The sequence below is a fragment of the Pleurodeles waltl genome, chromosome 4_2 (assembly GCF_031143425.1).
Source record: "Pleurodeles waltl isolate 20211129_DDA chromosome 4_2, aPleWal1.hap1.20221129, whole genome shotgun sequence".
NCBI lineage: Eukaryota > Metazoa > Chordata > Amphibia > Caudata > Salamandridae > Pleurodeles > Pleurodeles waltl.
Window position 1 is genome coordinate 294563051 of NC_090443.1, and position 16318 is coordinate 294579368.

At 44.2% G+C, this 16318-nt stretch overlaps 1 protein-coding gene across 1 annotated transcript in view; it reads right to left on the reverse strand.

Annotated features, from left to right (window-relative positions):
- The window catches only part of UBN2 (ubinuclein 2), a 588508-nt gene that overhangs the window by 14921 nt on the left and 557269 nt on the right, over positions 1 to 16318 (reverse strand). Inside the window, exons 15-16 of the mRNA XM_069231231.1 lie at positions 12703 to 12943; positions 11958 to 12047 (exon numbers count right to left, since the gene is read on the reverse strand). Coding sequence (XP_069087332.1) covers positions 11958 to 12047; positions 12703 to 12943 — 331 coding nt within the window. The remainder of the gene's footprint in view (positions 1 to 11957; positions 12048 to 12702; positions 12944 to 16318) is intronic.

Below are 16318 nucleotides of genomic sequence, written 5' to 3' on the forward strand. Positions count from 1 at the left end.
AAAAATGTTCTAGTTGTTAAAAACTGATCTTTCTATTTGCATAATCTGGCCTAAGTGTGCAGCAGCCAGGCCTTTACATGCAGAGATGTCAGAGGATGATCCAGAACTTAACCCTGTTATTTTCGTGAGAAGGCAGGCAATTGCTCTGCTACGAATCAGTGTTAGCTGACAGATCCCAGAAATTCTATTGTTTTTGCCAAATAATTTTTGTAATGATTTGCAAGGGTTATTTGATGCCCTTTTCTTTGCTTGGGTAATGATCGTGTCAGGATAATCCCTTTTTTTTTTTTTTTTTTTTAAATCGGTGGATTAATTTGTTTGCATGTGTCATGTAATCCATTTTTCTCAGTGCATTTTTGTCTTAACCTCAAACTGTCCCACTGATAAGTTCTCTTACTGATCCTGGAAGGAAACTATTGCATTGTAACTCAGTAAGTTGTTTCAATCAGTAGGTTTGTAGAAGACTTCACACTTAAATGATGTATATGCTGAGAGCTACAGGTCCAAGAAGGCTAGTCCTTTCTGACTTAGTCATAGTGAATCCCAAGTAACTGTCAAGAATTGCACTGCTTCGTAAACTCCTCTACCTGCTCTTTGCTGTTTCTCCAAATACTAAACAATTTGTCTGTATAGCATTTGCAGCATTGTGAGAGAGTAGCCTCTTTCTAGCACGGTTACCCCCACTTTTGGCCTGTTTGGGAGTGTATGTCAGTGTGGTTTTACAGTGTCACTGGGATCCTGCTAGCCAGTACCCCAGTGCTCTTAGTGAAAACCCTATATGTCCATGTGTTTTGCCTGCCTCACTGGGATCCTGCTAGCTAGGACCCCAGTCCTCGTAGTTTGTGGCCTAATGTGTGTGTTGTCAGTAGTGCTTAACTGTGTCACTGAGGCTCTGCTAACCAGAACCACAGGGCTTATGCTCTCTCTCCTTATAAATTTGTCACTACAGGCTAGTGACTTCATTTAATAATTTCAATTGGCATACTGGACCCCCCTTAAAAGCCCCTAGTATATGGTACCTAGGTACCCAGGGCATTGGGGTTCCAGGAGATCCTTATGGGCTGCAGCATTTCTTTTGCCACCCAAAGGGAGCTCAGGGCAAACCCTTTCACAGGACTGCTACTGCAGCCTGCGTGAAATAGTGCACACACTATTTCACAGCCATTTTCACTGCACCAAAGCAACTTATAAGTCACCTATATGTCTAACCTTCATTTGCTGAAGGCTAGGTGCAAAGTTACTAATTGTGAGGGCACCCTTGTACTAGTAAAGGTTCCCCCACGCAGTCCAGGGCCAATTCCCCTGACTTTGTGAGTGCTGGAACACTATTACACGTGTGCACTACATATAGGTCAATACCTATATGCAGCTTCACAATGGTAACCCCGAATATGGCCATGTAAGGTGTCTAAGATCATGGAATTGTCCCTCCATTCCAAATCTGGTATTAGGGAGCCAATTCCATGCATCCTCGGGGCTCCACCATAGACCCCCAGTACTGCCAAACCAGTTCTCCGAGGCTTGCAATGCAGCTACAGCTGCTGCCACCTCACAGTGTTCTGCCCTCCTGGGGTCTGAGCAGCTCAGCCCCAGGAAGGCAGAACAAAGCATTTCCTTTGGGAGGAGGGTGTTCGATCCTCTCCCTTTGGAAATAGGTGTTACAGGCTTTGGAGAGGTAGCCTCCCAGAGCCTCTGGAAATGCTTTGAAGGGCACAGATGGTACCCTCCTTGCATAAGCCAGTCTACACCGGTTCAGGGACCCCCAGTCCCTGCTCTGGCGCGAAACTGGACAAAGAAAAGGGAAGTGACCACTCCCCTGTCCATCACCAACCCAAGGGTGGTGTCCAGAGCTCCTACAGTGTGTCCCAGACTTCAGCCATTCTTGTATTCCAAGGTGTGGGGGCACTCTGGAGGGCTTTGAGTGGCCAGTGCCAGCAGGTGACGTCAGAGACCCCTCCTGATAGGTCCATACCTGATAAGGTAGCCAATCCCCGTCAGGGCTATTTAGAGTCTCTCCTGTGGGTTTCTTTTCAGATTCTGCTTGCAAGTTACCTTCAGGAATCCTCTGCAACTACTACTTCATCCTCTGACCTCAGATCGACCGCAGACTGCTCCAGGAGCCGCTGTAACAGCAACAAAGTATCCAGAAGGGCTACTTTTACTCTGCAACTTCAGCTCCAGCCAGCAACTGCAACAGTTTCCACGGTGTGCATGCCCTGGGGACTCCTTGTCTTCACCCTGCACCAGAAGGACTGAAGAAATCTCCTGTGAAGTGACAGAGTCACTTCCCTGCTCCAGCAGGCACCCTCTATGACGACAACCGGTTCTCTTGGACTCCTCTCCTGGTGACGAGCGTGCTCCTTGGAACACAGGTGGTGGACTCCTTCGACACAGACTGTCCTAAGGTCCTGCTGTCCAAATTTGGAGGAGGTAAGAGCTTGCCTTCCCCGTCTGCGACAGTACCCCTGTGCATCGTGTCATCTTCACCCCCTGAGGCCTCTGTGCACTATTTGCAAGAATCCTTCGTGCACAGCCTGGCCAAGGTCCCCAGCACTCTATCCTGCGACGCTCAACTTGCTGAGCTGTCCTCCGGCGGCGTGGGACCTTCTTTTGTAGTGCTGCAACAACTGCAATTTGCACCTTCTTTGTCCCCGTGTCCTGGGACCTCTGTGGGTGCTGCCTGGTCATCTGTGGGTTTCCTCCAGTGTTGGGAGCCCCCTCTGCTTCTTCAGTTCGAGTTGCGGCCCCCATGTCCCTCCTGGGTCCAGGCACCAGGCAGCGCCACTTTGACACAATCCATGACACTGCTTGAACCAAGGCTTGCTGGACGAATCCAGCGTCGAAACTCACCTGCATCCAACATCTCCACGTGAGACGTCCATTGCATCCCGCAGGAACCCGCAGCCATCTTCCTTTGGTGCAATTCTGCAGACTTGGTCCAACGAGGACTCTTCTTTTGCACCCTCTTCTAGGTTGGCAGGGACTCCTGTCCTTCCTGGAACCTTCTCCGACTTCTGGACTTGGTCTCCTCTCTTTGCAGGTCTTCAGGTACAGGAATCCACTATTTGTTGTTTGCAGTCTTGATTGGTTCTTGCAATAACTCTAATCACGACTTGTAGTGTGTCCTAAGGAAACTTGCAGTACTTTACTCCTACTTTCCTGGGCTCTGGGGTGGGGAATTTTACTCACCTTTGTGGTATTCTTACTCTCCCAGCGATTCTCTACACACTACACTTTGTCTGGGGGGGGAGGGGAATTCGTGGTTCACATTTCACTTTTTTAGTATATGGTTTGAGTTGCCCCTAGACCTATTTTCTCCCATTGCATTCTATAGCATTTCCTATTGTTCGCACTATGCTATGTCTAATTAGCTACCTTATTTTAGTGTCTAGTGTATATATTGTGTATAATACTTACCTCCTACAAGCATGTTATGTTTTGCCTGAAAGGATAAGAGTTGTTCAGTACAAGATTAATCTCAAATTCATGTATGCAAAAGGCAGACAATTGATAGGGGCAAATATGCTATCTAAGTTCTATGGGTCTATAGAAAGATTTGTGATTGAGTTCTATTCAATAACTGCTTTTAGGTTTTCTAAGACCCCAAGTGACTCTTCCTGGGAGATGCTGCTACATAGTGCTTCCACATGCATCATCACTAGTACCTCTGACTGAGGGTCAAAGGGTGTTCCTTCTAATACGTTCAATATGTCCTTAAGGTCCTTGACCTATGAAGACAAACTAGAAATTTGCAATAGAGGTTCATGGTCAAAGCCAATACCAGAGACAACTGGTCTTCCGGGAGGAAATACTCCTTTGTACATCTTAGGCAAAATATACAAATAAGCAATCGGAGGTTCTTTTTCAGATAACAAGTCCACTTCCTATTTTGTGATCCACAATATTTTCCTTTGCTGAGTCAATCATGCATGTGATAAGATGTACTCCACAATATCTGTAGTGGGATCGCTCTCTAATTGCTTGTAATTCATGTTGTTCAATAATTTTAAGCATTCGGTTTTGTACATCTCTGTTGGCATGATGACTATTCTTTCTTCTTTGTCAGGTGGTTTTATAACCAGTGAGTCCAAATTGGCCAATTCCTGTAGAACTCTTGGTTCGGGTTTAGATTGTAAAACAGCCCATGTTTTTTTCACTCAAAGAGCTGATACCTTTTATTAGTTATTGCTAAGGCCAATAGGTCACAGAAATACTTGATGGGTGGGGGGTGGAGAATAGACAGATGGAGTTGAGTTTGCCACATTCTTGGGCTTCTTTGGTGTGTTCTGTTAGCAGTTCCATATTGGCCAAGAGAGTTTGAGGTGGATATTCCTGATAGATTTGGACATCTCTGGTTGGCAAGTGGATATGTTAGGTTTTGGGGTGGGAACAAATCCCAAACCCTTGTTAAACACCCCTTTCTATTTATTAGTGATGACACTGTTGGCTAGATTGAAGATGTCTAGGACTGCTTGTAACTCGCTGTTCTTCTCTGGGTGTAGAGGGGTATACGAGGTTGGTTGGAGCTCTGACAAGTGTGGCAGACATAGTAGGGATTGCTGATTAGTCAGGGCCAATATCTAGGTGTGTGGTATTTGTATTCACTCTTGGGTGCTCTACCTCGTCCTTGTTTTTTTTTGGTTTAATTCACTCCCTTCTAAGTAAGAAGCCCAGATTTCTCTTGATGAGCTGTATGATTTTGATTTATTGGTTGGAAGTCAGCCCTTGAATACGCAGAGGTGCCCTCAGGTGTTAAACATTCCTGAGCTTTCCAAAGTTTCATGACCTTTGAGTGTGTCGAGTACTCAAACTTTTGTGATGTTCTTTTTCACTTCTAATTTCTTCTTAAAAATATTTAGAGTAACTTGAAATTTTAAAGTGCTTTCAATGTCTTAATTTTGACCAGAAATGCACCAAATAGTATCTTGGGTGTTTGTATGTTAAATTCTAGGCAGTCACTTTTCATGAGAGCGTTTTTAAATTACGCAATTTGATTGCACAATCAGCAGGCTAATGGTTTAACATTAGCATACCTTGCAAAACTTACAAAAAACCCTGTGTCAAAATCAAACAAAACAACAAAGTCGGAAGGAGATAGGTATAAGAGATGAAGGATGTAAAACTCCCAGTATGCTTTGAGTGAAAAAATAAAAAAAAGAATCAGAATGTACACCTAATGATGAAAATTATGGATGACAGACTCTCAAACATACCTAACATGCAAAGAAAGAGCAGTGTGATAATTTTTTTTTACTGGTATGGTACTCTGAATGAATATAGCCATAGAAGGAAAAAGACCAGAATGCACTGACCCCTGATTGAGTTTTGGACACGGTTTACAAACATTCGCCAATGTGAGAGTCACAAATTTCCTTATTTTAAAAAACGTTTGTGAGACAAGACTCATCTTGTGAAGTGCAGATGTATGAGCTATATGGTGAGCAAAGAAGTATACTGAGAATTAACATATTGAATTGTTCTTCTGATAGATATTTCTGACTTTCAATTCCTCACTTTTTCAACAGATACCAAAGCACAATCTCCCAGGTGGAGGGTCTGAACTATCTCAAACAAAAAGCAGGAAAAAGCAGACCAAATGCCATTGTCAACTGATAGACCTGGCCGCCCAGACAGTAGTACTTCATGAATGTATGGAGTGATGTCCACACAGCATCCTGGAAAACATCCAGAACAGGAACTCCTTGTGCCAGCACAGTGGAAGCAGCCTTGGCTCTTGTGGAAAAAAGCCTGCAAACCTTCAAAGGGTTGTTTCTTGGCCAATGCGTGCGGATTTAATGTAGAGCATGATCTACGGAGACAGTTCACTTCTGCGCTGCCTAGCCCATCTTGGTTAAAGCATAACCCGCAAAGAGATGGTCATCCACGCTAAGTTCTCTGGTACGATCAATGTAAAAGGTAAGAGCTCATTTAGCATCCAGCTGACGCAGACTCTCCTACTCAGAGGGGTTAGGTGGAGTGAAGAACATCGGCAGAGTGATATCTTGCCCGACTTGAAATGTGGTCACCACTTTCAGGAGAAAGAAGGCCTGCGTTCTCAGGACTAGTTAGTCTGAAAAAAACCACACAAAAAAACATGGTGTATGGCGTCCTGACACAGACGGCTTGTGGCACACTCACCCGCCATACCCAAGTTATGGCCACAAGAAAAACTTTCTTGATGGCCAAGAGCCTAAGTTGCTATATCCGCAGTGGCTCAAAAGGAGTACAGGAGGAAAAGTAAGGACCAAATTCTTCCCAGAATTCCCGGATACCACACTCTCCTTGACCAAAGCTGGTACCACTAAGATGAGTTGGGCCCGCTAGTTCAGGAGAGGGGGAGATAGAGATGGGGAGAAGGAGAGAGAGAGAAGGTAAGAGAGAGAAAGTGAGGGAGAGAGAGACACTTTACAAATTTCAACTAGCAAAAGGTGGGTAAAAGATCGAGCTTAAATATTCTGAATCTGCAGAAGAGAGCTTGCGCCACCTCCAGGTTTAACTACCATTTGTAATAAGTTAGGCATCAGCTGCTGAGTTTGTCTGCTGTGGCGTTTAGTTTTCCCGCCAGATGATGAAACACCAGAAACATCTCCTGGTGTTACATCCACTGCCAGAAGCATAATACCTCCTGTCACAGGGTCCATCATGACCCCATCTCGTCCCCGGTTGTTGCAGTACCACACGGTGGTGCGGTTGTCCATGAGCACTTGTACCAGCCTCCCTCTGATGATACAAAGGCTTTCAAAGCCCAGCGGATGGCCTACAGCTTAAGCAGGTTGATGTGGAGCTGGGCCTCCACCAGATCTCTCCCAAGTAACCTTTCCAAAACAGAAGTGATGCATCGATCTGCACTGCAAGCTCTAGGTGGAGGAGGGACAGGGGTCTGCTGCGGACCTTCACGGTCTCGCAACCACCAATGCAGATCCTTTGCAGTGACCTCTGAAATCTGGATGAACCTGAGAGATCCCTATGTTGATGTGTCCACTGGAACTTCAGATCCCACCGCAAAGACTGCATATGTCACCTATCGTGCTTGACCAGCAAGGCACAGGAGGTCGTCAGTCTCAGGAGCCTGCAAGTCATCCTCATGGACATCCAGCACAGAGACTGAAACACTGCGAGCCTAGCCTGACTGTCCTGGACTACGTTTCAGGGAGAAGGCATGAAACTGCACTCTGTTGAAAGGGAGCACCTGTGAAGGAGTCAGGTTGACTTCGGTGAACGGACAGTGAACCCCAACCATGTCAGAAGGTTCACCATAGTCTGCAGGTGGATGACAACTCCCTGGTGCGAGCCTGCCTTCAGCAGCCAGTCCTCGAGGTAGGGGGACATGGAACCCGTGACTATGGAAGAGGTGAATAAACCACTGCCATCAGGATCATGAACATCTGAAGGGCAGTGGTGAGGCCTAAGGGGAGCACAGAACTGAAATTGCTCCTGGTCCATCTTGAATCGCAGATAGCACCTGTGGGCCTGCAGGACGGGGACATGGAAATAAACATCCTGCAGGTCCAATGCTACCATTAACCCTCTAGGCTTTGGGCCAAGTTGAACCTCTTGAATTTTTCCACCAAGGGAAGACTGGCTGCACACTAATTCTGTTGTCCGTGTGGTAGGGATACTGCAGCCAAGGTTCTGATAGTTCTGAGAAGTTTGCTGCACTGGATGCATCAGCCGGCAATATTGAAAACCCCTATTATAGCTACAGAGGGAACGAAATTAGTAATGAGGCTGAGGTGAAGTAGTGGACAAACCCAACAAGCATGCTCTGGCTGTACTATCTCTAAAATGCTTGTAGGCACGGTCTCCTTTTTCACCAAACAAACAAGACACATCAAGGGGCCTATCCATCAAGGTGAACTGGATGTCACCAGAAAAGCCTGATGACCTCATACAGGCATGGTGTCTAACAGCTACACTGGAGCCAACTGCCCTACTAAGGCAATCCTGTGGTGTCTAAGCCACACTGAATAGTAAGTTTAGCCACATTATAGGATCCACTTTGTGAGCAAGATTGAAAGTTGACATCCTTGCATCTTTCTCTGGAGTTTGAGAGTGGCAGGAATACCCCCATGGACATTTTTTATAATTTCTTCAACTTAGCCGAAGATTTCGAGTGTGACCGAGATTGGCCATGGGAAAGACTCTTGGAGGGGGACCGGCTCCAAGACTTATTTCAACCTCGACTGGTCACAGCATAGAGCTTGAGTGGCTGGCACTTGCTGGTGCACAGGGTACTGCTAAAGATTTTCCAGATCCAGACTGATGCCTGGGAAACATTCAGAAGGGGAGGAATCTGCAGTTACAAATTTCTATCAGAAATTCTATTACTCTGCTAGATAACGCATTAGCTATTGACTTTAAAACACTTACAATTTTTATCTCCTATCCAGGTACATCAGATCCTCACAGGTATGAGGATCTAAAGCTTCATTAGATACTCTCAATATAAATATACACTACTTGAGATATATGTAAGATAGCTTGGGATCATTTACAAAAAATTACCTGTGAAGAACGTCTATGACCCATCAGGCACAAGAGAATGCTAAACATGTTGGTTAGAAGTGGATGCAGAACACATTGGTTTCAGTAAACATTCCAATATGATTTATTAATGGTACTGCAAATATCCAACAAATAAATGAGAAAGATCTGCTGGGTATCATTTAAGGTATTCTCAGTTTCTAGTTTAGCTTTTTATTGAGAGCAGATCTTTGAACAAGGCCCACCAGTAATAGAGGTCGCTGGGATGGTATTCATCTATCTTGATAGAGATAGGATGCAGATAAATCCTACCATGATACGATGTGAGAGAGATACTTTCTTCCATTATCTGGGCATATTTGGAGACAACTGAGATCTCTTAGTACGATCTCCTGGTTAAAGACTTGTGTACCTGTTGTCTGGGTAAGATTCACTCATGAGGACTAACTACACTGATGAGTCAAATGCTACTGGAATTCCAGCTTCCACAACACTACAGTCATCAGTACCACATTTGCAGTCATCCTGAGAGAAACAATCATGAAAACCTTTGGTGGGAGCTCTGGAGTAATACAGATTATAGACCAAGGCATCAAACTGGAAAAAGCAGTCAGCACATTTTTCAATATTTTGGAGGTCATGTAAGAAGCTTTCAACAGTGTGGTAGACGTCAGAGTTCACATGACAAAAGGTTGACAAAGCAGCCATCAAAGAAGGGTTTGGCTTTGAAGGCTTTAATGTAGTGGTTGAAGCTTTGGACGCACTCTAAGAGTGAGGCTTGGATCTGGATAAAAAATGAGACAAGTGGTACAGGTGTCAAAGAGGTTTTAGTAGGTCTGAAAGGGTCCCCCTTCTCAGGGATGCAGCTCCAGAACCAGATGCCTGCACATTAAAAGGCACAGAAGGCACTGACGTGGCAGTCACAAGAGGCTTGGAGGATGAGGCTCTCACAATGGAATTAGCATATTCCTAACTGGTATATTTAACTTGACTTCAAGTCTGTAGTACACAGTACAAAGTGTACCCAGGGTATGGAATTTAAATTACACTAGTGAACTATTGTATCAGTCACTGCAGTGGAAGTGCAACATGACTTCAGGCCCCTGATGAAGCAAGGTAACAACAGCAACTTGACCTGTAAAATTAACCTTTTTAACAGGCCAAAACCACCCTTTCAAATATTAATAAGCTGCCCATATGCAGGCCTTCTATCCCACAAGACAGGGAACATGGTATTTAAGAGTATGACAAGTAGAAGTTTCATCGTAACATGTCCTTTCAATGACTAGCACGCAAAAGCTATTTTCACTGTGGCAGGCCTAGCTGCCTTATGTAGAAAAACAGAGTATATAATAAACTATTAATACTGTACCTTGTGAACAGGGCCAGCTAGAAAAATAATTAAATGACTATTTTAATAAGTAGTAGGGGAAAAAAAATACCTCACTTCAATGGCGGTCGGAGTTTTAATAGATAAGCACGTTTTAGAAAGGTACCCTTTATCTGCCTGAACTGTCAGAAGGCTGCCTGCTCCCAACCAGTAATTAGTATTAAATAGGTATGAAATGCCTCCCAGGAGCAAAAAATATTCAGACCTAAATGAGTAAATGACTACTGTGAACTTCCAAGAGTATGCTGGGGGGGGGGGGGGGGGGGGGGTTTGGGGGGTAAGGTCGTTGGGTTGCTGTTAGAATCCTTTTTACAATATAGTGTAAAATCTGTTTGAGTGTCAAATCCTGCTCAATTGGGCTCACATGTTATCCTTGGGGCATACTTGAAGGGGTAGAACAGGATGCCAAGGCGATTAGTGTGGGCCCATTGTTTGGCTGCTGAATGACTACTTTTGTCCTACCAGATGTCTGTATCTGGGTTTTTTAGTGGGTACAGCGGCTGCCTCAAACTGGATTTTAGTGTTAGATGTGGAGGTCACTAGCATTACCACTGTATACCCCCCCAAATAACCTCAGTCCTCAGAGTCCAAGTTTAATGTGGCCTAAGATTAGCAGCACCCTGAAAATGACCCAAGTAGGTGGGAATGGCTGACTAACTTCTATTTATTGGATATGGCGTGCCCAAGAGTCATTCCTACTTACTAGCCAATGCCAGGCATAAATGTGGCATATGCAGGCACCTACTTCAGGACACTTTCTGGACCTGCAGAAAATCAGGAAAAGACTGGACCTGCTGTCGGATCTCAGAGGAGCCTTGAATGATGTGACCTGCACCCTCTTGTACCCAGGGCAAAGAAGTGAACTCCAAGGATGATAAGGCTGACCTCATATTCAAGCTACAAGGATACAACAAGCAGCAAGCATTCTTTTCCTAGAAGTATCCAGCTGACCAGTGGCAGTTGGACCTGGTCTGGGCTTTTCCGGTGGCCTCTGCCTGACACCCTACAAGTCTCCCCCTTGGCGGGTTTAGAATTGCACTCTTGTGATGGATTAGGATTTAACAGCCTAAGTTAGAAGGCAGAATCTTTGCCAAGGACAAAGCTGGTTGGTATATCATGCCCTGCACTCCATCATTGTCATTTCAAATTGTGCCTAGGTCCCGAACGGCCACGACCAATGACTATCAGTGGGCTTTGCGTTTCTGGGGCTATTTCTGCTTCCTCTTGTTGGATTTTTGTCACTTTATTATATTTAACTCTAATTTGGTTTGGATCTTTATTGTATTACATTGTGACTTTATTACTGTTTTGTGACTGCATAAATACTTTACACATTGCCCTTAGCAAAGGTGGTCTCTGCTCTGTGCCATAGCTACCAGGAAGTTGAGCTCAGATTAACTTAGCAACTTTGCACGTTCATCTTCACAAGGGCTGTGAATGCTTCTTAGGGTGCGTAGTCACCCACCCAAAATAATCCAAGGTGGTATTGTAAATCCTCCGGGAAGAATCGGTATTCAATTCCTTCCAAAAGTGGAATATCCACTGGACGAATTACCTCTGCCATGCTATAACTTCATGGATATCCATTACTTTGCTTCATTTTAGCTTATTATGTCTATTACCAATTGTTGCAAAATTGGGGAAATAGGTTTAGATACTAACCGAAAACAGTTGTGCTTGAAAAATAGCTAGGAGAAAGATTAATACATGTCTGAAAGGTAATATTGCTTCCTTTTTTGATGGGTCTTGTAGGCAGTCTCATAGGCCTTATGTGAGTGCCCTATGGCCAGCGGTTCTCAAAATCTTATTATGGGATTTTGAAGTAATGTTTTGCACTTTATAGGTCAAGGAAACGTACTTTAATTTAACAATGCCTCTCAAGCTTAGTCAATTTTCTTAGGCTAAATATACTGGTAAAATCCCCAACCAATTAAAGTTGAATAACCAACTAAAGAGAACACAACCCACTCCCAAATTCCCTGGACAACAGATTCATGCCAAGTGCCGAAGGATTTCCCAAGATCATTTCAGTTCATTATTTGGTCTCTCCAAAAGAACAGCGACATGGGATGCAGCCTCTTACCTGTAAATGCCTGCTGCAAGTGTGCAGGCGGCATGGTGTGAGAAAGGTTCGCTGCATGCTGCGTGCTGGTCTGTAAACCTTTCAGCAAATCTAGAAAGGAGAGAGAGAGAGAGAGCGAGAGGGATGGAAAAATGGGATAACGGGTTACAGACCCTGACACCAGACGGCTGATGCAAGAGAGAAAAGGAATCAAAAGGAAGAGTGAAAAAATAGTCTCCAGGATTTTGGAAAAAGTGTTGCTGTTGAACAATCTCAGGAACATGACTACTGAAATATTTTTCTATTGAGGAAAGGGAGTTGGTGTGTGTGTGTGTGTGTGTGACAAGGGGAGGAGGGGAGGCTTGGGGGGTTAACAGATGTTTATATTAACAGGAGCAGTGTTTGTAGGGAGTGTACAGCAAAAAGTCTTAAAGCACACACGTTGAAAGCATGCAACACTGCTTTCTATCCACAAGTTTATTTCATAGAAATCACATGCACCTTCAGACAAGTTAAGATACAAAGTATCCCATGGTGGAACAGATTGAAAGTCAAAAGAATAGGGAATATCAGATGAAAGTGCCAGCTACAGGAATGCATTACATTCAGTCTCACAACAACCGCCATCACGAAACCTAGGGCAAACACCATTGAACTTACTATATTCCAATAAAAAATAAAAAATACTGCAGTTGTGAAATTTTGCAAGCAAACCTCTGATAGTGCACATCACAAACCAGGGAGGGGAGTTTCGACATTGACTTACTTTGAGTGAGGCTGTGGTGGAAAACAGCTGAGGTAGTTCCTGACGAAGTGGTCACTGCATCGCCACTAAAGCGCAGCAGCTCCAATGGCAAATGAAAGGGCACAGTTACGGGAACCAAGCCGCCCAACATGCTGAAAGGAGTCAATGGTGAAGATGCCACGTTCTGATTGGTAACAGGCAAAGGCGACGTCATGAGGGTCAGAGGTGATGTGTTGGCCAGTAAAGATGCCCCTGCTGTCGACTGCATAGGAAGGCAAAACGGTTCATGTCTTTACATGGGAAAGGGTTCTCAGAACAAAGTTTATAATACAAGAATGATCAACAGTATAGGATGAGTAGTAAAAGATCCATGTAATTTGTGACAGTCCGCAGTGCAGTAAAAAAAAAAAGCAAAAGAACCATGTTACCTTTAACAGTCTTGTTTTGAAGCCCCTCTAATTATTCCTTGTCGCTGACTTCAGGAATCTATGCATTTCTTATATAATCTGTAATGAAAATGTCACTTACCCAGTGTACATCTGTTCGTGGCATTAGTCGCTGCAGATTCACATGTTGTGCATAGTCCGCCATCTGGTGTTGGGTCGGAGTGTTACAAGTTGTTTTTCTTCGAAGAAGTCTTTCGAGTCACGAGACCGAGGGACTCCTCCTCCTTTGCTTCCATTGCGCATGGGCGTTGACTCCATCTTCGATTGTTTTCCCCACAGAGGGTGAGGTAGGAGTTGTGTGTGTTAGTAATAGTGCCCATGCAATGGAGTGAATAAGTATGTGCCAATTAAGGCTTAAGTAATATATTTACAAATGTACAAATGTTGAAGATAACTTCCAAACGGCTACAGGCTCCCGGGGAGGCGGGTGGGCACATGTGAATGTGCAGCGACTAATGCCACGAACAGATGTACACTGGGTAAGTGACATTTTCAGTTCGATGGCATGTGTAGCTGCAGATACACATGTTGTGCATAGACTAGTAAGCAGTTATCTCCCCAAAAGCGGTGGCTCAGCCTGTAGGAGTGGAAGTAGTCTGAAATAAAGTTCTTAGTACGGCTTGACCTACTGAGGCTTGTTGTGCGGATAGCACGTCTACACAGTAGTGCTTAGTAAATGTGTGAGGCGTAGACCATGTGGCTGCCTTACATATCTCATGCATTGGAATATTTCCTAGGAAGGCCATGCTAGCGCCTTTCTTTCTGGTTGAGTGTGCCCTTGGTGTAATGGGCAGCTCTCTCTTTGCTTTAAGGTAGCATATTTGGATGCACTTAACTATCCATCTGGCTATACCCTGTTTTGATATTGGGTTTCCTGTATGAGGTTTTTGAAATGCCATAAATAGTTGTTTTGTTTTTCTGATTTGTTTTGTTCTGTCAATTTAGTACATTAGTGCTCTTCTGATGTCTAATGTATGTAGTGCCCTTTCGGCTACCGAGTCTGGCTGTGGGAAGAACACTGGCAGTTCTACCGTTTGATTTAAGTGGAACAGTGAAATAACCTTTGGTAGAAATTTAGGATTGGTTCTTAGGACTACCTTATTTTTGAGTATTTGGATAAAAGGTTCTTGTATTGTAAACGCCTGAATTTCACTTACTCTTCTTAGAGATGTGATGGCGATGAGAAATGCAACTTTCCAGGTTAAGAATTGTATTTCGCAAGAATGCATGGGTTCAAAAGGTGGACCCATGAGTCTTGTTAAGACGATGTTGAGGTTCCATGAAGGAACAGGTGGTGTCCTTGGTGGTATAATTCTTTTGAGACCTTCCATAAACGCTTTAATGACAGGTATCCTAAATAGTGAAGTTGAATGGGTAATCTGCAGATATGCAGATATTGCTGCGAGGTATATCTTAATGGAAGAGAAGGCCAGATTCGATTTTTGTAAGTGTAGTAAGTAACCCACTACATCCTTTGGAGATGCGTGTAATGGTTGAATTTGATTATTATGGCAGTAGCAAACAAACCTTTTCCATTTGCTTGCATAGCAGTGTCTAGTGGATGGTCTTCTAGCTTGCTTTATGACTTCCATACATTCTTGGGTGAGGTTTAAGTGTCCGAATTCTAGGATTTCAGGAGCCAGATTGCTAGATTCAGCGATGCTGGGTTTGGATGCCTGATCTGTTGTTTGTGTTGTGTTAACAGATCTGGCCTGTTGGGTAACTTGACGTGGGGTACTACTGATAGGTCTAGCAGTGTTGTGTACCAAGGTTGCCTTGCCCATGTTGGTGCTATTAGTATGAGTTTGAGTTTGTTTTGACTCAATTTGTTTACTAGATATGGAAGGAGAGGGAGAGGGGGAAAAGCGTACGCAAATATCCCTGACCAGTTCATCCATAGGGCATTGCCTTGAGACTGCCTGTGTGGGTACCTGGATGCGAAGTTTTGGCATTTTGCGTTCTCCTTTGTCGCAAATAAGTCTATTTGAGGTGTTCCCCAAATTTTGAAGTAAGTGTTTAGAACTTGGGGGTGAATCTCCCATTCGTGGACCTGTTGGTGATCTCGAGAGAGATTGTCTGCTAGTTGATTCTGGATCCCTGGAATAAACTGTGCTATTAGGCGAATGTGGTTGCGAATTGCCCATTGCCATATTCTTTGTGCCAGGAGGCACAGCTGTGTGGAGTGTGTTCCCCCCCTGTTTGTTTAGATAATACATTGTTGTCATGTTGTCTGTTTTGACAAGAATGTATTTGTGGGTTATGATGGGTTGGAATGCTTTCAACGCTAGGAATACTGCTAACAATTCGAGGTGATTTATATGCAGCTTTGCTTGATGTACATCCCATTGTCCTTGGATGCTGTGTTGTTTGAGGTGTGCTCCCCACCCTGTCATGGAAGCATCTGTTGTTATCACGTATTGTGGCACTGGGTCCTGGAAAGGCCGCCCTTTGTTTAAATTTATACTGTTCCACCATAGAAGCGAGATGTATGTTTGGCGGTCTATCAACACCAGATCTAGAAGGTGACCCTGTGCTTGTGACCATTGTGATGCTAGGCACTGTTGTAAGGGCCTCATGTGCAGTCTTGCGTTTGGGACAATGGCTATGCATGAGGACATCATGCCTAGGAGTTGTAATACCATCTTTGCCTGTATCTTTTGTGTTGGATACATGGCTTGTATAACCTTGCGAAAATGTTGAACCCTTTGTGGACTTGGAGTGGCTATTCCCTTTATTGTGTTGATTGTCGCTCCTAAGTATTGCTGTATTTTGCAAGGCAGAATGTGTGATTTTGCATAGTTGATGGAGAAACCGAGTTTGTAGATGGTTTGTATGACATAATCTGTGTGGTGTGAACACTTTGTTAGGGAGTTGGTCTTGATTAGCCAATCGTCTAGATACGGGAATACGTGTATCTGCTGCCTTCTGATGTGTGCAGCTACTACTGCTAGGCATTTTGTAAATACTCTTGGTGCGGTCGTTATACCGAACGGCAATACTTTGAATTGGTAATGTATTCCCTTGAATACGAACCTTAGGTATTTCCTGTGCGAGGGATGTATCGGTATGTGGAAATACGCGTCTTTGAGATCTAAGGTTGTCATGTAGTCTTGTTGCTTTAGCAGTGGTAACACTTCTTGTAGCGTGACCATGTGAAAGTGTTCTGATTTGATGTAGGTGTTTAGTGTTCT